Source organism: Gobio gobio (assembly GCF_949357685.1).
Source record: "Gobio gobio genome assembly, chromosome: 2".
Lineage (NCBI taxonomy): Eukaryota > Metazoa > Chordata > Actinopteri > Cypriniformes > Gobionidae > Gobio > Gobio gobio.
Genome location: NC_137098.1, coordinates 27,524,042 through 27,545,636, shown reverse-complemented (window position 1 = coordinate 27,545,636; position 21,595 = coordinate 27,524,042). Strand labels below are relative to the sequence as shown.

The 21,595-nt window shown below is 38.9% G+C and overlaps 1 protein-coding gene across 1 annotated transcript in view; it reads right to left on the bottom strand.

Moving 5' to 3' along the window:
• Positions 1–1,076: 1,076 nt before the first annotated feature.
• Positions 1,077–21,595, bottom strand: part of LOC307122650 (leucine-rich repeat and fibronectin type-III domain-containing protein 4) — a 31,270-nt gene continuing 10,751 nt past the window's right edge. The window contains exons 3-4 of the mRNA XM_079810803.1: positions 11,360–13,117; positions 1,077–3,422 (exon numbers count right to left, since the gene is read on the bottom strand). Coding sequence (XP_079666929.1) covers positions 2,198–3,422; positions 11,360–13,089 — 2,955 coding nt within the window. The 5' untranslated portion in view covers positions 13,090–13,117 and the 3' untranslated portion in view covers positions 1,077–2,197. The remainder of the gene's footprint in view (positions 3,423–11,359; positions 13,118–21,595) is intronic.

The window sequence follows — 21,595 nt, the reverse complement described above, 5'->3', positions numbered from 1 at the left end:
AATATATTTGCCAATGGGCAAATTTGGCCAGGATGCCGGGGTTACACCCCTACTCTTTAATGATTTTAGGATTTTTTTAATGACCACAGAGAGTCAGGACCTCGGTTTAACGTCTCATCCGTAGGATGGGAATGAGATTTTTAATGTCCTTGAAAGAAATCTCTTATGCTCACCAAGGCTGCGTTTGTTTGAAAATACAAATAAAAATACATTAAATATTATTACAATGTAATATAACGGTTTTGTTTAAATATATTTTAAAATGTAATTTATTTCTGTGATGACAAAGCTGAATTTTCAGCATCATTACTCCAGTCTTCAGTGTCACATGACCCTTCAGAAATCATTCTAATATGCTGATTAAGTGCTCAAGAAAGATTTCCTATTATTATCAAAGGTTGAAACTTTGATAAATTTTTTCAGGATTCTTTGATGAAAAGAAAGTTCAAAAGAACAGCATTAAAAAAAATAGAAAGTAATATTATTTAAAAAACATATTATAACAATGTCTAACATTAGAATTTATAATTATACAATTTCTAACATTATACATATCTTTACTGACATTATTGATCAGTTTATGCATCCTTGCTGAATAAAAGTATTAATTTAAAACATCTTAATGACGCCAAGCTTCTGAATGGTAGTGTAACTTTACACAGAAAAGGTTAGTATAAGCATTTTTTTTACACTCTGAGATAATGTTACACACATATTGTTTACATTATGCAGCTATACTATTGAGAAACATAATTGTTACATTTACGGATTGGCACATTTCACTTCCATTATAAGTACCATTCATTTTTATGGTAATCAACATACTGTATTTCATGAATGCTGTCAATTGAGCTTAACTTGTACTGCACCCAGAATATAAAGATTTTGGCAAAATTAGATCAAACAGATATTAAAATTATTATTAATATCACTGGTTCCCTTATTTTCATTTCTGTACTCAGTAAAAAAAAATATTTTAACGCTTGATGACATTGACATTGAGTTTACTCCAACAAAAACTGAACTTTTTTTTCCACTGCTAGTATCATTCATAAAAGACAAAAAGAAACATGTTTCATTATTGTCCTTTTATCCATCTCCAACACAAATGTATTTTAAAACAGAATTTATTCATTGATTCTGTGGTCTTGGAATGGCATTTTTTTAAAATCATATTTCCTTCTATAATAGTCCAGCATCCTTACACCATAATAGTCTCTTGGCTTCACAGAACACATTTTTGTACTCGATGATGGCGGTCACATGGTACAGTAGATCCAGTGGTGTCATAAAATTACTTTTGATTACTTTTTTTGTGCATTAATCCATTCACACTTTCACACACATTCAGCCTCACACACAAAAACAAAAAAAATCAATTATCAGTCAATGCCCATTTAGTTTCTAAAAGTGTTCCAAATCATGCCACAATTGTTCGATTTGTACACGTTCACTTTCCTTGCCGTTTGCATCCTCTACATTCCACATTTGCCACTATTAATCGATCTCTTCCGGCACGAGTCGGCACGTCTGCTTGTTGGCCCTCTCCCTGTATGCACGTGGCTGCAGGAAAACAAACCATCATATTTCCCCCAGGCCCACGTGAGTTAGTAATTACTGTTTCTTGGTTTTTGTTCATATTGACTTTGCATTACAAAAAGAAATATAGTTTGTGGTTCTCCAAGATTCACTGACAAAGTAGTCTTGTATTTTTAAGGAGTCTTGACTGCTGTCTAAACTCTTTCTGCCTCGACTTTTTTTCTTCTTCTTCTTCTTCTTCTTCTTCTTCTTCTTCTTCTTCTTCTTCCTAAATCAATATTATATGAGATCTTCAACTCTTGAAAAAAAAAAGTCTAAAACCATCTTATGACTTGTCTAAGCTGGTTTAACTGGTCTCTCAGCATGGCCAAGCTAGTCTTCAACTGGTTTAGCTGGTGACCAGCTGTCAAGTAGCCAAAACCCCTTTAAAACCAGCAAATTCGACCACCATTACCAACCTGGAATAGCAGCTCAGACCACCAAACCAGCTTAGGCTGTTTTTCCCCTAGGGTTCAGCCCTCTCATACAATAACTTTACCACATTTTTAGCTCTCCTTCAACTTGGTTTGCTCTTTGAATCGTTTCACATCCATCTCAAGGTCCTAACAGCCTGTCTCTTCATTTATCTACTTGTGTGTCTCATCTGTCTTCTCTTTCCCTACACCACACTCTCCTCGAGTTCTTCTCCCTTTTCTTTGTCCTTTTCTTTATCCTTTAGCCACTGGTTCTTTGAATTTGTTGTAACCTCTGCCTTCGGAGGGTTGGAATTCGAGTTGGTGGTGTTGTAGGCACGGATGTATCCACGTGTATGCTGCGCGTGGAAATCTTCACTGCCACTGCTGGTTGTTGAGGTGCTTGTTGCTGAGGTGCACTGGACAAGCATACCATGTAACGACTGGCTCCGTTTGGTCCAGATTACGCTAAATCTCTTGGCATAACTGTAGCAGGCTGACGTGGCGATTTCACCCATGTCGAACGAAGAGCTTCTCTTGTAGCGCAGGGCGCCATGAGGAGGACTCTCGTGGGACAATGCAGGGCTCTGATAGGCCAGTGAGGAATTCCATTGGCTCTCTGGTCCTCCCCGACGGACTACAATGCCCCCTCCCGTGCTGAACCGCCTGTCACAACTGTAATTAGGGGGCGGAGCCAAGCTTAAACTAGCCCGTTTACTTGTGTTCGTGTTGGTAGGTTGGAGTTTGAGTGGTTTAGCTCCTAATTGGCGTGACGGACGCGGCAGTGTGGAGGGGGAATGATTACTGGGGGTATAATACAAAGACATTTGCCCTTTCTCCCGTGTGTACGGTGGAAGAGGCCTGATGGACCCCATCTCGATTTCTAGTCCTGCCCTAAACTGCTCCAGATTCACCTTGGGTTTTGGGAGGGTTTTGGGTTTTATTTTGGAAGTTGGTTTGGGTGGTGACCCCAACCCCCCCTCTGCCACTTTTCGTTTTTGAACAAGCCCATTGGGCAGCACCACCATCATCACATTCCCATTTCCATTACTCTGAGAAAAGACATCAGCTCCCTTAGCAGGAAGTGATGGGGAGTCTGTTCCTGGGCATCCCACCTCTTCGCCTATTTCATGATGATTGTCATGGTTACTGCACACACGGTGACGTACCATCAGTGCCACGGTAAACACCAACAGCGTTACCACAACAACTCCACCAACCAGAATGGTAAGAGTCCCGCCAAGGAAGTGGGCTTGAAGCGAACGACAGTCTGGGTAATTGTCCTTGGTGCTAAACTGGGTGCAACCAAGGACCTTTGTGGCGGCCATGGAAGTGACTGTGTCATCAAAAATGGCTAGAACGCACAAATTGTAGTCTGAGCCAGAGACCAAGTTTTTCAGTAGGAAGCTGTCACTCGTGGGGGGCAGAATCCTGAAAGAGGAGGGAGGGAGGGAGGGAGAGAAAGAGAGAGCGGGTGGTTAGTAACCTGAAGCAATTACCTTCTCCCCATTCCATCACAATGAAACAGTATTTTACTTAGACACTTATTCCTTTATTCCTTGCTTGAAGCACAAAACAATACACTAGCTAATGTAATGGAAATGTACTGGGCTGTTCTTGCACACCACTAGCCAAATTAAGGCCTACCCAAACAATACCTCTAATATTGACACATAATTACAGGCTCTAGTCAAGACCTTGACACATTACAATACCGCTTCAGTCACACTATTAAAACCTTCTTATCCTCCCACACACAGACGTTTTTGCTTTATCTTTCTCTCATGGAAGAAATGCATCAGCTAATGCCTGTCGTCCACTGGTTCTGATGGGTTTAATTTAAGTCTCAGCTAAAAATGAAAAGACACCTTAAATGATTTACATGGAATATTAGCTGCAGACAAACGCATGATTTGCAGTGGCCATTTTTATTGTCATAATTGTATAATTATAGCCCAGAGTTGTTGTTGTTGTTTTTCTTTTTCAATTTGTGTTTTTTATCTATTAGTTTGTTCTAAAATACATTAAAAATACACGTACAGTGACTTAAATACATATTCTGTAATGAGCTTGTTTTTAATTTCATAATATTTTTATATTTATATAACTTATTATTTAGAAATAAGTGTGTGCGTGTGTGTGTGCGTGTGTGTGTGCGTGTGTGTGTGCGTGTGTGTGTGTGTGTGTGTGTGTGTGTGTGTGTGTGTGTGTGTGTGTGTGTGTGTGTGTGTGTGTGTGTGTGTGTGTGTGTGTGTGTGTGTGTGTGTGTGTGTGTGTGTGTGTGTGTGTGTGTGTGTGTGTGTGTGTGTGTGTGTGTGTGTGTGTGTGTGTGTGTGTGTGTGTTAAAGCTGCTTATACTGGCAGCTGAATTATAAAATAACTTTACAAACTTTACAGACAACTTTACAAATTATGTTTTAATCCTTTTATAAAATGCTTTACAAACAGGTTTCCCAAAAAATACCCCCTTTTATTGTCTGGTAAAGCAGGTAATCATGCCTCAGTCTTTGGAAAACAACACAGTTTTCATTTTTTAACCATTAGCTGGCTTGTTTATAGTAGTAAAAATACTCACCACAACTTCAGGTTTGTTCATATATTAAGACTGAGGAATCTAACATTTGTTTTCCTATATAAATGTGCTGGCACAATTTGTTTATTTAATCAATAAGATTAAAAAAAGACTCTCTCCCACTCTTTCTCTCTCTATTGAGCACAAACACACACACACTGTCTGCATGAACTGCTCTGTCATTGGGGTCGGAATCTATTAAGCCCGGCTGTGCTGTAAATTATGAGTTACAGCTCAGGGTCATTCTGTCTGCCCTCTTATAGCTTTGTATTTCCAGACTCTCTGTAGCTCTGTGTGCCCTTGTTGTGTTGTTTCTGGGCACATGAAGCGATTTACTATTAAAATAAACATGAAACAATGTCTCAGTTGCTGTATCCAAGGCAGTACACTGGAGCTGACATATTTTAGAAGTTACTGACCATGCGCTGGTAAGTAAATCTTTTGACTGGGACATAAAGCTAAAACAGGCATTAACAACTAGATATAGTATGTCTGTAGGTGGATTCCTTTTTTTATCCACATGAGTAGGTGCACTAAGTGTGAATGACAAAGCGATAATGATAGCATTTGTTGCATTAATTTGACATGCATGTCAGGTGAATTTGTACTGTTTTTGAAACCGGATCCACAAATGCAAAAACAACACAAAAAAAGTGCTACAATGACTTATTGTGTCCAATGGAAAAAGGATATAGAAAGGCTAGGATACCTGCCAGGAAAATGACAGGTGTCTGTCTGGGTGATAAATCAGTTCTAACTGCTTTGAATCCCAGATCCACATATTGACAAGGCAGATCAGTATTGACTTGTGTCCTGTACAAAGTGGATGTGACCTTCAGCAGTCTTATTCAATGTGTTTGTGAATGTCTATTTTCTTTTCTTTTCTTTCATTTTCTTTTTTGAACATAAATGTTGTAAAGCCTAATACTTGCCTCAAACTGAACACTGAATTTGCTAAGCCATCAAAAGGCAGAAGTTTCAGTATGAACATTTCTTATTGAATTCCCCCAAGACCAAATTATCTGAGCTATGCTATTCACATTAAAGGGAAAGTTCGCCTAAAAAGTAAAATTCTGAATTCCTTCATGTTGTTCCAAACCTGTTTGACATAGGGATGCAGCGAATCCAGATTTTTGGGGTTCGGCCGAATACCGAATCCACTGGTTAAGATTCGGCCGAATCCGAAACCGAATACCGAATCCTACTCCCATCCGCAGTCCATTATCACAGTAAACACATTAATGAAGTAAACAACGTCCACAGCAGTGTAAGGATGCTATTGACCATTTAACTGTTAACCGAAAGTAAGAACTTTGACCGATTAATACTACCAGTTAAACGATTTAAATGTTTTTAACGCTTTTTTGTTTGTTTGTTTTTTGGTGCATGGTTAAGAAAAATATGCTGTATAGCGTTATTTGTTCACTCACGGAGCGCGTCAACATGTGCAACCACAAACAAGATATATCGTTATATCGCAAAATGAAGCAATGGAAAAGCTTACTGTGTGGTACCATTTCGACAGAAAAATACAGCAGTAGTACAAGCTCCTGACTGGTGGAAGGCTTCCCGAGGCTGGCCACTCTAGCGAGGCGTTATCTCTGTAGCCTATTCCCGGGACATCAGTGCCATCTGAAGCCTTGTTTAATGCTTTTAATAGTGTGGTTTTGGTCAAGTTTACTAAAGTAAACATTGTCGTGTATGTTCTTCTCGCCGCTGTTTCCTGATGGTTTATAGAAAAATAACCCCGAGTCGTCCTCTGTCGTTTCAAAGAACAACACAACGGAGAGCGCAGGAGGTGCGCGTTAGGGTTGTGCCGACATTGTGATAGCTGACCGACATCAAGATGGAGCGCCACCATCGTGATGCCACGCCCCCGTTGAGAGTCTGTTGTGTGCGACACACACTAATCCTCTTCTATAGTATTAGTTAAACTAAAAACTTAGCAGGGATTGCTCTGTAAATTAAATTGAGAATGTAACTAATGCATATATGCTATTTTAAATACTGTAGTCTATGCCAGATATATAGCCTACATTTTGAAATCATTTGAGGCTGAAACATCCATAAGCATGCGTGTTTATTTTAGCACTTCTGTCAGTGAAACAACACAGCCTATAAAACAAAAACGATTTTCAGTAAATAATGGTTACCTCAAGAATATATGAAAATTAAATATTAGTTAGAAAAATATTTGATTCATACTATTTCCCTGCAAAGATGCGTCATATACCGCTCTGTGCTTGGAGAGGAATGTGGGACACAATCTGGATAGACACCTTCTCGAATATCTTCGTCTTCATATCTTCTACTGATGTTGCAAAGCAACACTTGTTGTAAAAGGTCTGAAGAGCGGATTTTATCTTCCACAGGGTCAAGACATTAGGCTATGTTTGATTATTCACTGCCAGAGAAAACGAAACTAAAATCACCGGCGTGTGTGAAATGCGCTATTCAAATAAACCAAACTTGACGCGCATTACCAAGTTTAATAACAAGATCAAACTGTGTTAAATAAAATTTGAAGTAAAAAGGTATTCGTCTTACAGTGTTTTTTATACTTTCCCACAGTAAAGGATGTGAATAGTTATAATAGACTTAATTGTAAGCAAAGGAAAGGAAGAAACGTTTATAATCCCCTGCGAACATGGGTGCGACGTGAGTGAAGATTTGGGAAAAGAAACGAGATGTCCATGTCCATTGGGATAAAATGGACTAGGCCTATTGTTCAAATTCACGGAAAATCGAGTGACCAGATCCAGATCGCAAAACAGAATGAAAAAGTGCTATCTGACCAATATTTCCTTTCTAGGCTAAACAAAGCTTTGTGCTTCACTCCCGTGGTTGAATATTCACGTGAAACAACATTCACATACAAAACACTGGGTTAGTAAAATAACGAAGTTATTTTTTTTTAAGTAGAAAATAGTATTTATGTAAAGAGATATATTAAAATAAAAAGAGCTCAACTCTTAAGTGGAAGGAACCTATTTTTTCCCCCTCACGTGCAACCTAGCGGATGAGTCATTATTTTGGTTAGTAAAAATAACGAAATGATAGTTTTAAGAGAATAGTATATATGTAAAGATATATAGTATATAATCTACCTTACTACCCAGGGGCGCGCATAGTGCAAGCCTAGGGTTCGGGTTCGGTGGAAATAAATTCTGAGGTTCGGCAGAAACCGAACACAGTTAAAAAGCCCAATATTCGGCCGAATCCGAACCCGAACCCTGGATTCGGTACATAGTTTGACATTTCCTTTTTAGAACACAGAAGGTACATTTTTGCATTATAACTTGGCCATATTATGAAAGTGAATGGGGACTGGGGCTGTCAAGGTCCAAAATGCGAACAAAATGTAAAACTCATAAAATAGGTCCATATAATGTATTTTGAAGTATAGCTTTGTGTGAGGAATAGACATTAATACTTTTATTCAGCAAGGACACATTAAATTGATCAAAAGTGAAGGTAAAGACATTTAAATTGTTACAAAAGATTTAAATTTCAAATAAATTCTGTTCTTATTCAAAAGAATCCAAACTAAAAAATCACATGAAAAGCAGCCTTGATGAGTTTTTTCTTTTCTTTTCAAAATCACAAAGAAATATTACTGACCCCAAACTTTTGAATAGTTGTGTATGTAATTATTTTAAAAAATCATGTTATTCACTTATATTCTGGTACCCCTTGTTGACCAAATATTTGACTTAGTGAGAACTTAATAATAAATCAGTCAGACTAAATTAGAGAAATTGATTAACTGATTCACTTATTTGTAGTACATTTTTTGGGAATTAGCTTTCATTAAATGGAAAAGATTGGCCAGGATATTTTCAAAGCTTAACCTTTGTTTACTATGGATAAAGGAAAGTCAAAGGGGTTTGGAACAACATGAGGGTGACCATTTTTGTGGTGAACTTTCCCTTTAATTTTATAGCTCTATAATCTTACTGTACCGCATGTCAACAATTTATTTCTCCTCAGTTGATACATGAAATGAAACCATCTTAGGACCCCATTAGGTCTCCTGAGCTATAATAAAGCAACCACTGAGCAATACAATTTTCTTTTGGATTGTCAGCACTCGTAATGTTTCAGAAGAGTGAATTTGACCTTTTCTTCTAATGCCTTTAATTTGTGTGTCTGAATTTGCGAGATGGAACAGCACAAATTCAGATTTTGTCTTGTCATTCACCAACACACACACAGGGAAATGTTTTGAGAAACTGGTGACACAGAAACAGGCAATTATTAGAACACTCTAATAATAGAGAGAAAAAGAATGAGGGAGAGAGGGGAGGGATGGAGCCAGAACGAAAGAGAAGGAGACAGAAAAGACTTTCATCTTTTGTCTCCACTAACTTAATGGTCATAAACAGACTGCTTTTATTCTCTAAACTCAACCCAGCCTTGTTCCTGTCACACACATTCCTCCCATTCTCACCCAGTTAATGTCAGTCTTTCTCTTGTCTGTCTTGTTTCCCTCTACAGTATCTACCTCTTTCTTGCATATATTCTCTGCATATCCACTGAGGCACATTTTCTGCTGTTTCTTGTTCCTGACAAAGCTACACACCCAGACACCAAACCAAAGTCAAGATAAAAGCTTTCCTCTTACCAGTAATCTCTCTCATTCTCCATTTTTCACTCTCTGCTCCTCTTCCTGTTGTTGTGGTGGCCGTCAGCAAGATAGGTTGTGACATACTTATTGGTACTGCAGTTTAAGCTCATTTAAAGACTTCATTATTCTATCCCTTGAGCCCTCTGTCAAACTCTCTATCTCTGTCCCACCCCTCTTCTTTATTTCCCATTCCCTCTCTCTGTCTCTCTCTCTCTCTCTCTCTCTACCAACCCCCCTGTCAGTTTCAATGTCTGTGGTGTCAGTAGCTTGTAATTCTCCCACACCACATACACACATTCACTCCCTCTTGGTCCCTTAATAAAGGACAGACGGCAAGAGGGCATATGTCACTTGCCATAGATAATGTCTTCGAGAGGTGTAAGATGTATTGAACATGCTCCGAAAATGTCTGACTGCAACTAGGCTGAAGCTGCTACTAGAGCCCCAGACACTGATAACATGAGAAAGCAGTAGGACTGCCTTTGCCTCAGGTTCAACATAGAGCTCATTATTATCACGATTCAAGCTGACAAGAATCAGAGCATTGCATATTCATTATTGCAATGCTGTTAAATGTCATATTAAATGGGTTATATAAGCTGGCTCTAAATGGACATAAGTGGATTTCTGAACAATTAGCTTGTAATGTGACAGTAGATCATATTTAAAAGCCTGTTGTTTGAGCCTACTGAAATTTCAATCCATCACTTGAATTTCAGAGAAGAGTTCTTTAAGTCCCAGATTTAGTCAACATATGCTACTCTGGTTAATATAAAAAAATTGGCTTAATAAGCTCAGTGACACGACTCATTTGTGGTGACATCCTCAGTGACCAGATAAATCACTAGAGAGCACAGTTTTTGCAGTTGATGTAGAAGTCTTGGAGTTCATGTTTGATCTTGAAATCTTACACTTGACAGTCACATTTTCTGCAAATTTTCGCTAGAACTTCTTGCAAGGTAATTAATTGTAGGCCAAGACATGTAACTTTATTCTTGAATGGTTACAATTTGCTTTATTGGTACTGTGAAAACTTAACGCACCATTCGGCTGATCAGAAATGCAGTTCATAATGAAAATAATATCTATATATCTGTCTACCTATTTTGTTTATTTGATTGCCTGTACATAAGGCTGATGAACCTAGCTTTTTTTTTTTTTTCAAAAACTTGCAAACAAAGCTTTGTCAAACCAAACATTCTTTTGATTTTCTTGAAACCACTTAAACTCTGCGGACCCGAACAGGGTCCGGAATGACATCATCATGTATATACTTTCAATTTAAAATGTCTGTGGAGGAGCTCTGAACTCATATGTGGTACCATTTGAAAGCTTAGTCTCTTCTTTCTGGAGATATGCATCACTTTGGCATTTGTTTTACACAAAGTAACTTATTTACACTTAATTACTCTGGTACCATTTCCGTCTGGATTTGGCCTACCCAAATTGAAAAGCTTCCCATACCAACATACAGTGGTCTAAATAAAAAATGTTGGTGTCATTATACAGGAAACCCTTTGAAGTTACATAAACCACTGCTAAAAGTGATAACCCCCAAAAAAGAGACGTTTTTAGATTTGTTGGGTTATAAATTCATTATTGAAAGTGTGTAACACCCTGCAGATAGTTTGGCCAGTTTCCACTAAATTCCAGAAAATATTGGAAAAAAGATTTTTGTGTGGATCATGTATGCAAGATTTAGTCAAATGAATCTGAATAGACGAATATTACCTTTTTTATGTCTTATGTAATTTCAGCCAAAACTGAATATATAAAAAAAAATGAAACTCAGGTTTATGAAACTTCAAAGGGTTTCCTGTAAAATGACACCAAAAATTTGAATTTAGACCTCTGTATGTGGGTATGGGAAGCTTCTACATTTGGGTAGGCCAAATCCAGGCATAAATCCCAAAAATGGTCCCAGAGCTGAAGAGGTTCAAAATAAAAAATAGTTTTAGATTTATTTGTTTAGAGTTCTGATTTATTTAAATTGTAATCAGTGAAATGTAATCACACTTTTTTATAGTTTACAAGGCTTTATTCAGTTCTGAATGATGCTAAAACTGACTCATATATTTCCTTTCCTCAACTGAAATCAACTTGTAAATAGTCTGAAATTGACCCTAATCCTGATCGTGTTATGGTTGCCATGGTTGTGGTCTTACTCACCTGTAAATTAGTGTCTCATCGGCAGTGCAGTTATACTGTATTTGATACATCCACACCAGGTTGGCTCCCATTAGGCGGCCTTTTTCCCATCTCACTTGTGCTGATGTGGACGTCACTCCTTGTACTCTCACCAACTGCTCCTCAACCCCTTCGTTGACCACATCTTCACCCTCTGCCTGACCCTCTTCCAGTCCCTCCTGGGGGTCACTGCTAGTGTCCAGGCCAGGGCTTTGCCCACTGGAGGTCTTCCCTCTGGTGATGTCCGATGATCCTGGGTCTCGAGCTAACAATACCGTTCCATTTCCACGATGAGGGAGAGGGATAACCTTCAGGTCAACTAGCGAGGTGGCCTCACCTGCAGCATTGATAGCAATGCAAGTGTACGTACCATCATCACGAGCAACAGTCACAAGTAGCTCAAGCGTGCCATTTCGGAAAGATGTGGTGCGACTGGAATTGCCGATGATGCGGTCATCTGGTGAGACCCAGTGCACCACTGGCTCTGGATCACCAATAGCACGACATTTGAGTGTTGCCCTTTGACCCTCCAAAACCCAGAGTTTGTGTGTATGTCGGGTAATAAGTGGAGGCTCACAGGCAAATTCCTCCTCAGGAATAGACCAGAAGTAGCGTCCCGCTAAATGAAGGGGTGTAGCACACGTCTCCATATCATCACTGCGGATTAGCCTCCTCAACCAAAGCAGTTCACAGTTGCAGTGTAATGGGTTACCCCCGAAATTCAAGTTGATCACAGCATTGTAGGGTGTAGGACTGATTACCCCTGTCTGGGAGCGAGAGAACAACTGATCGGGTGGTAAAGTCTGTAGGCGATTGGAGGTCATGTCCAATCGGGCTAGTTTGTAGAGCTCGCTAAAAGACCCCTCAGCGATCTGGTCAATGAGATTGTGATCTAGGTTTAATGTGTGCAGACTGGCCATGCTCTGAATGGCATCCCAGGGAGCCTTGCGCAGATTGTTATAGGATAAGTCCAAGTCCTCTAGAGTGAGTAAAAAGTCATCAAAGGCCTCAGAGGAGATATTGATGAGTTGGTTGTTGTTGAGAATGAGATGCTGCAAGTTTAGCATGCCTTCCAAGTCTCGTGGGCCCAGCTCTGACAGTCGATTGCCATCTAAGTGCAATGATCGAAGACTTTCCAGATCTGCAAATGCAAGAGGCCGGATATGACTGATGGTATTTCGGGATAGTGTCAAATCCACCAGTCCTGTCATGTTGGCAAAGTCAGCTCCTCCCACTTCTCGAATGAAGTTGTCAGCAAGACGAAGCTCTACGGTTCTCCGGTCAATGTTTGGCGGGACAAAAAGAAGGCCTTTGTCGGCACAAAGTGTGCTTAGAGATTCCGAGAGATTCCTGCAGACGCAGTGGAAGGGACACGCAGAGACTACGCCCCACGTCTCACCGGCTAGAGCTCCTGGAATCTGACCGAAAAGAGCAGGCAGCAAACAGGCACAAGTGAACAGTGCCAGCCAGTGCAGTAATGGCAGTGGCAGTGTCAGTGAGGATGTGTCTGGGGGTGAGTATCTGCTGGTTAACTTTGGCCACAGCGGAGGAGAGGGTTGACGAAATGCTTCAGAGGGCTTGAGGATATTTCGTCTCAGATGGATGGACGGATGAGAGGGGAATGAGGGGGAGTGCGTATTCTTGTGAGGATGGCATAAAATGTGGGACGGATGTGGTTTTCTGAATGGCTGAAGGGGTGGGGAGTCTTGCATGGTAGATAGGGGGGAGTGATCCACAGACCTAGAAAAAGCAGAAAAAGAAAGACATCAGTCATTGTGTTTTAAGTGTCAACTTTGTAGTGCTGATGTGTGTGGTTTCTTTAGCTCTGAATGAACTCATGCAGTTGCTCTTCACAGGGATTTCTACACTTGGGCACCCCGTGCATAACTGCATATAAAATGACAGCATAAACCAATGCCATAACCACACTCTCAGACAAACTATTCGTGGAAACTCTACTATCCACTTCTAAAAAGCTCGGAAAGGCCATATAACAATAATTGTAGTGCTTTTTTGAAAGCAGAAGCCTGTAACTTCACACTCCCACCTTACACCGTGTCCTAACTACACGCAGCCCGACGCCGCAAGGTATCTTTTCCATGTTAATTCGAGTTTTTGTCCTAACCAGCCGCGACAGCGACACACGATGATTCTATTTTAGAAACGGTTTCTATTTCCGCAATGTCAAGGCTGGAACAACAACACAAAACAAAACAAAATCTCAGGTAATGTTTATGTGCTTTATTTAATGTTAAAAGCATGTAATGTGACTTTGATTATCATTTAGTGCTCCCAGCTTTGTAACGTAGTCGTACTAAAAGATAATTCACCTCAGATCTTGAAATTAAAAAGAATGTTCAAACTGTGAACAAACAAGTATATTTTATGACAAAGATTGTTTTAGTGACTCGTATGTATTTTTAGTAATGTTTAAATAGCGTAATATTTGTGAATTTGATTATGTACTTATCCATTTCCTTTTCCGAGTGCCATCAAGAATAATCTCTGGTGCCGTACACTTGCTGCGAGAACCCGCCCACACGCTGTTCTGACTGGCTGTGGTTTTTAATTGATTTGTCGCATCTCGTAGTCGTGTCATGTCTGGTGTGGACAGACAAGTTGCTTGTCGCTGGAATCTCATCGTGTCGCGTGTAGTTAGGACACGGTGTTAGCGTGTGGCAGGTTTTCTTTGGCAGAAGTGCTATTTGCTTCACTTCAGGAGAAATGAGAGCCCCGAATACACTAGTCATTTCCCTGAAAATTAGATTTTGACTCATAATAGACATGAAGACCGAATTAATCAACGCTGATGGAAAAATTCTGCTAAAGATTGTTTCAATCATAATGACATGGGAGCTACAAACCAAATGATGAGGTCAACTATAGTATAACAATCAATACAAATAAAGTCAGAATGCAGACGTTGTTACTTTGTGCAGTGTGCTTTGTGCAGCACTTGGACAGGAGATGAACATGAGGAAACAGGGAGAGAGAGAAGGTCAAAAGAACGAAATAATCATCACATAACATAAAAAAAATGCTAATTACAGGTTTGAGACTGAAAAATCCATAATATCTGTAATTTGATCTCTTGCACCAATTTGTCCCTTGCATTGGTTGTCATCGTAAAATATGGGTTTCAACCCGAAGATGAATCCGAAGAGGTATTAAGTTCTATCAGAGTGTACATCACACTTCTGTCCTGCATTACCGCATTCAGCAAATGCTTTTTAACAGTGTCGCTTAACACTAAGTGCATGTAATAATACAGGTACAAGCCAAGGAAAACAGCTATCAGAATCAGCATGAAATGCTCCATCTCTGTGGAGTGAGAATGTGGACCCATGCTCATCTGAAATAAGTTACAAATAAAACAATCAGCTTTCCTCATTTTCAGTGTTGAGAAGTAAACTACTAAAAATAGTGACAATACTAACTTAAATACATGTATCATTTGTGTGACAGTTAAAATAATGTTTAGCTTTTCCAACAAGTTACTTTTACACTGTAGCGCAACCAAATGATAAATACAGTAGCTGGTTTTAATGTCGATTAAATCGATTAATCGTGATTAATCGCATCCAAAATAAAAGTTTGTGTTTTCATAATATGTGTGTACTGTGTATAATTACTATGTATATATAAATACACACTCACTCATGTATATATTTAATAAATATTTGCATGTATATGTTGTATATATTTCTATATATTTTTATTAGGTATAAATATAAATATTTTATTTATAAATATATAAAAAAAATCTTAAATATATACATGCTGTCACGTTGTGCTCAGGCAAGAAGAGGAAGACAGACAAATTCAATCCAAAATACTCCTATAGTATATTGTACATCAGACTACAGACAGAGTGAACATAACTTAGCATAACAGAGATCAGATAGAGACTGAAGGAACGGGAGGAACTTAAATAGTGAACACAATGAGGATACTGATGACACAGATAACCTAACAATGATTGTAACCAGGGAGACAGATGAGTGGCGGGAAACAGAACAAAGGAACATGTGACAGATACAAACTGAAAGTCTAATCAAACTGAAACTTAAAGTGACTGTGGCACATGCAGGTTTGTGTATTTATATATACATAATAATTATACACAGTACACACACATGCATTATGTAAAAAAACTTATATTTTGGATGCGATTTAATCGCGATTAATCGATTTGACAGCACTAATAGATTTGTGCTCTTATAGCTTTAATGTATAGTTTGCTACCTGTTGTTATTAGATTTTAGTAGCTTTGTTTCTAAGAAAAATAGCTTGGCTGTAGTTTAATTATCTTGGCAAGCTGCAGCTTCAAAGTAACATCCCCAGCACCGCTCATGGCAGACTCACATCTGTAACAGTGATCTTTAAATAACCATTCCCCACCGTTTGTGTCCATGCAGTATTTCCTGTAAATGCACATCATTAGCGGAGTTTGTGCTTCACCCCTCTTCGGTATTATTAAGAGTGCAGTGCAGTAATTATGCAAATTTCAAAATGACAAGATGATAATTTTTGCAAAGTCATTACACTGTAAAATGCAGATAAATATAACCAGGGAACAATCAGACTTAACTTAATTAAGCTTGTTTTTCAGCACATTACTTATTAAATAGTGGCAGATTCTAATTTTGTGGTTATATAACAAAATTCGATGCGTCCTCTGTGACTTTGCACTTGTAAGTCCACAAATGGGAGGAATCTTGAACATTTGTAATGTTCACATAGAAATGCCTGATTAAACCTCAGGATGAAATTGATTACTGTATTGATTGGGCAACCTACTCTGAAAGATTCTTGCAGAGAGCATTAAGATTCTTCTTAGCATTATGGTTTTGTGATAGTAACAATAACATGCTATAGTTTTGACAGAAGTTTTCATGGTAATTTTTTTTAAGAGATTTTCATAATTCTCACCCTCATGTATTTCTAGACCGGTATGGTTTTCTTTCTTTTGCTAAACATAAAGAAAAGATAACAATTTTTTTATCCTTTTTTTTTTGCCATTCCAACGTTCTTCAAAATCTCTTCGTTTGTGTTCTAGAAAGAAAATAATGCCTTTTTATAAAATAATGTTTTTTAACGACAGTAAATTCATTTTGGGTGAACTATTCCTTTAAGTGATGGAATTCAGTGAGGGCATATTGAGAATGTTTTGCATAAGAATGCACCATAAAAATGCATTTTCTACATGTTGGTGGAGGGAGAGAAAAGTGCAACTGAGTGCAATTTTCAACGTGACTTTTGATGTCTTGTAACTTTGCATTCCCAGAAGTCTGTGGGAGATCGAGCGGAAAAACTCAATAGTGCGATGCAAAAGTATCCGCTTCATCTGTCTCTTTCTCTTCCTTTTGACTTTTCCTGTGTGTGGTATTCCTCTGCCCTCCTATGACCTTCCTTCCTTCTCTTCCTCCCTCCCTGTTTCTTCTCCACGCCCCTCTTTTTCAGTTTCTGTCTATTACCCAAGGTTTTGCTTATCACCTGTGTCCACTCTTCCCATCTGCCCTTGAGGTAACTTGAGAAGTGATGCAACATTAGTTAAAATATCCCTTCTCTCTCTCCTTCTCCCACTCTCACCATCTTTAGCCACCTGAGAACAGACCAGCCGAAATAGATCTTGTCTCTCTCCTCCATCGATCCGCCCGCCCGGGATAGATAGCAGCCCTTTCTCAATATTATCAGGCCTCTTCCTCCTTCCACCCTCCTTGTCCTCTACTCATATTCGTTCCTAGGTTCAGGACATGCCTGTGCTTGTCTTGGTCTAATTTTATCTTCCAGAGCGAATAAGCATGTGTGTGTTGGTAGGGCGTAGATTAGATTAGAATAGAATATAAATTCTGGTAATCCTTTTGTAATCCGTAATGTTATTCATGATTCAGACTGAATGAAAAACTACTGCGAATGCCTGGTTTTAGCACATAATAACCCTGTCCAGTGTGTGTGTGTGTGTGTGTGTGTGTGTGTGTGTGTGTGTGTGTGTGTGTGTGTGTGTGTGTGTGTGTGTGTGTGTGTGTGTGTGTGTGTGTGTGTGTGTGTGTGTGTGTGTGTGTGTGTGTGTGTGTGTGTGTGTGTGTGTGTGTGTGTGTGTGTGTGTGTGTGTGTGTGTGTGTGTGTGTGTGTGTGTGTGTGTGTGTGTGTGTGTGTGTGTGTGTGTGTGTGTGTGTGTGTGTGGGTTTTCTCACTCCGAACATCTCTCTGCACTTATCAACTCCCTCAGCCCTCTTTCGCCAACTCTTTCTGTCCTCAACACACCCCTCCTTCCTTCACGAATGCCTTGCTGCCTCATATTAAATCACACACTGAGCTTTGCTGCTGTTATCAGTGTCTCCACATCTTCAGTGGCCACAAAGCAGATGACCATTTGCTAACGATTATCACATCAATTACATTCTGTACTGCACAAGACTCTGAAGAGAGCCGTCACACACACAAACACACACACACACACACACACACACACACACAGTGGCTGAAAGACTAATTGAAGCAGCATTGACTGAATAAGAATCATTAACATCCTGGCTTAGTTTTACTCTTTTCTCGGTACTTGAGTTGCAGAGCAAGATTTTTTTTTCGGGGGAGGATGACATTGTGTAAACAGTGCACAGAGACACTCTTTTGAAATGTTCTCATATTTTTGGAGCTTTACTTGACTTTGTATTATTATTGTAGTCACTAGTATAAACATATTACAATACATTTTATTTTAGATTAATTTAATTGTATTATTTTTGTTTTATTCATATTATTATTGTTTTATATGACCTCACTCGTACAAATTCGTAAGATGTTTGCTAAATCGTACGTATTTTACGAGTTGCTCAATTTGTATAGGAATTCGTATGAATGGCCTTCCCCTAAACCCCGCCCCTAAACCTACCCATACAAATTCATATGAGTGAGGTCATACAAATTCATACCATTTAGCCACCTCGTAAAATACATTGGTCATGAGATAGCGTTGGTTATTCCCATACATTTCAGTAATAAATGACAATGACAACCACATTCTAATTTAAATGGAATTCTGATTTGATTCAATATTGAGTCATTTGGGAATAGTTTAGTCTGAAAATCTAGTAGCATTTTGTTGCATTTTATTTGTGATTTCACTGTGACTTTATTGTTGTGGCTTCTAGCAGCTGAGGAGGCTTTTCTCATAGCCAGACAGATATAAGCAGCACATTTATAAGCAGTGGGTTGTGGTGATGGGAAGAGGAATATAGTGCAGGGTGATGCCCATAGAAATGTTTCCCACTAGGACACAATTTATTGTCAATGAGAGCGGTCAGAATTTAGTGCAGGCGCAATCTCATAAAAGCAATAAGCGATAGAGAAGCGAAGTGCATTTCTCAGACAAGGAAAGTCTATAATACCTGGAGAGAGCTAACCATTAGCGTTCAAGGACAGCCGCTTGCACGCGATTTTGAAATCAGCGCCACATTTGTGTGCCTTTTAAGCCAGTTATCGGACCCGGAAAGTGACTAATCTCTCTGGAGCTGCAGGAAAAGACATCATGACCGATTGGCTGATGGCAACACAAGAACATACACAGTTCTTGTGTTAAGCCCTTAATAACTATCATGAGTCAATTTCCTGTAAATACGAGCCCTCAAAAAACCAGTCATGAGATAAACATCTGCTGTGCTGTAATGAAGTATTAACAATATATGTTGCTTGCAAAAATAGTCCATCAGAAAATTCTTCTTTTTTTTTTTTAAGTGAATGGCTGTCAATGGAGAAAAGATGATATAGTCACGGCATCCACGTGGCTTATTTAAAGGTCCCATGGCATGGCATTTTCTATTATTTTATAATGTTTCCTGAGGTGTACTTATATTGTTAGTATGATTTTTACATCAAAAAATGTCATAATTTAGAAATAAAAGGCATTTTTTTCTATACTGTTATTACCCCTCTGGCTGAATGCCCTGTTTCAAGGGGCATATCTGCTGTGAGACTTCAGTGAAAACGCCCACTGTTGTGATTGGCTGACATCTTTGTATTTTAAATGAGTGTTATGCTGCGTTCCAGGCAGGTTTTTGAGCCCGTAAGTTACAACTTCAAACCATGACTCACGACTTTGTAGCGTTCCAGGCAAAGTCACGCCAAACTGCCTGAGCGCAAGGAATCGTGTGGTAGCTAGATGTAAAAAAAAGGTGCATACGGCAAGAGAAGCTGCTATACCCTTTATTTAACGTTAATTGTATATTTGTTTCATAAATCAGGGTTTTTCCTACATTGAAAATTTTTTGGCGGCCGCCAAAACAAATTTTTGTCCCGCCAAAGCTTTATTTGATGAGTTATTGTGATTCATGAATGATGTAGAATAGATGCTGCGCTTGTAACCGAGTCTCAGAGAGAACGATCAGAGCTCCTCCCCCGCTCGCACACTCTCTGTCTTCAAAATAAGCATTCTTAGCTTTCTAATATTTCACATATTACGTTAATCAAAATCAAAAGGTCGGAAGACCGAATCCATGTTGCACGTGGCACTATCAGACAATATGTTTTCCTTTAATTACCGCTGGGTGTGAAATATGCTCAAAAAACATTGACTGATTCTCTGACCAGCTGACATAAAGCATACTTTCAATAAACGGGAAACAAATCCTATCCGGTTATGAAGTGTTTTCTGTGTGTTTACAAATCTTTCGCGATGTTCTAACAGACGGGATTCGCACACAACACGTCTGCAAATGTCCGATTCGCCACATAATGACTCCTTTGAACCGAATCATTTCAACGACTGGTTAGAACAACTGATCTGTCCAACACTGAACTCACGAATCAGTTTAATCATTTACTCAGAACATCTGAAATGAGAACACAAGTGTGCTTACACAATTTAGCAAGAGTGGGTGTAAGAGTTAGTTTTAATTATCCACAGTCTTTCAGCTTATTTATGTTCACAATGTGTAGTAAAATAAATAGCCTATAAATCACTTAGTTTAGACTGGAGTGAGGTGAACCCAGAACAAAGTTATTAGCTAACTGATAATTTTATAAAATTGTATATGGCAGAAAATAAGGCTATTTGTTCATTTTTTTAATACTACTTTTTAATATTGATATGATTATATACCAAAACAATTATCAGTAAATAGTGTAAAAATGAGGAACAAAAACAAACATCAAGGTATCCCACATGGAAAAGTACTACAGTATATTATAGTAAACTTACCATAGTGTTTTTGAACCATACAATAGTAAAGATACTACAGTAAATTGTAGTATATTGTAGTATATTATAGTATTTACTACACTTTGTTAATTTACTGTAATATATTTACTATAGTACGGTTCAAAAACACTATAGTATTTACTAGAGTAATTTTACTATAATATACTCTAGTATTTTTTCATGTGGGATCAAAATAAGATAAGCAAAAGTTACAAACTTTCTTTGAATTTATTTAAAATGTATTGTCAGTATTGTGCTTGCAGATCACGTGGGTAGGGTACTTTTTAACTGTGTGTGCGTGCGTGTGTGTGTGTGTGTGTGTGTATGGATGACCATGTCTGTCAGCCCCCACCGAAGACCATTTTTGACCCAGGAAAAACCCTGTAAATACCGCATCCGTACGGGCTGTCATTGTTTTTTCGCGAGCTATGTGACGTCAGATCTCGTAACTGGGAGTACATTGATCTAGTACGGATTCACGGGTGGGAAGTCACGGGTTTGACTGCCGTTCCAGTGCACTTTCACGGGTAGAAGGTTGGAAAAACACGGGTTACGGGTTGCCTGGAACGCGGCATTAGATTATGTTGGGGAGGGGGCGTGGTTTAGCGAGGCACTGCATGCATGAGAGAGAGAGACTGACTGGGCACTCGTGAACCACGGAGAGCTGGAGGAACTTTTATTGTACTGAGTTGTTGAGAGCACTGTGCTGTTAGCGCAAGCTTATTTGTATCTGAGAGTTCTGAATAAACAGTCCCAGTCACGTCGACTCTGGCTTCTTCCACCTTATTCTACGAACTTTGTAACACATGTAATGTACCATAACAGCCGTCGAGATGAACGAATCGTCAAAGTGTGGATTATAGCGTTATTTTATGATCTATTCCTATCACATGAAAAGCTGCAGTGATGAGCATTGAGTAGACAGACAGTCTGTTGATCGGGTGAATGCAGTGATCTCGTCATTGCAATGCGTTTTCTCTCACAAAATGCTTTCACCACAGCTAACAGCAAAAACAACG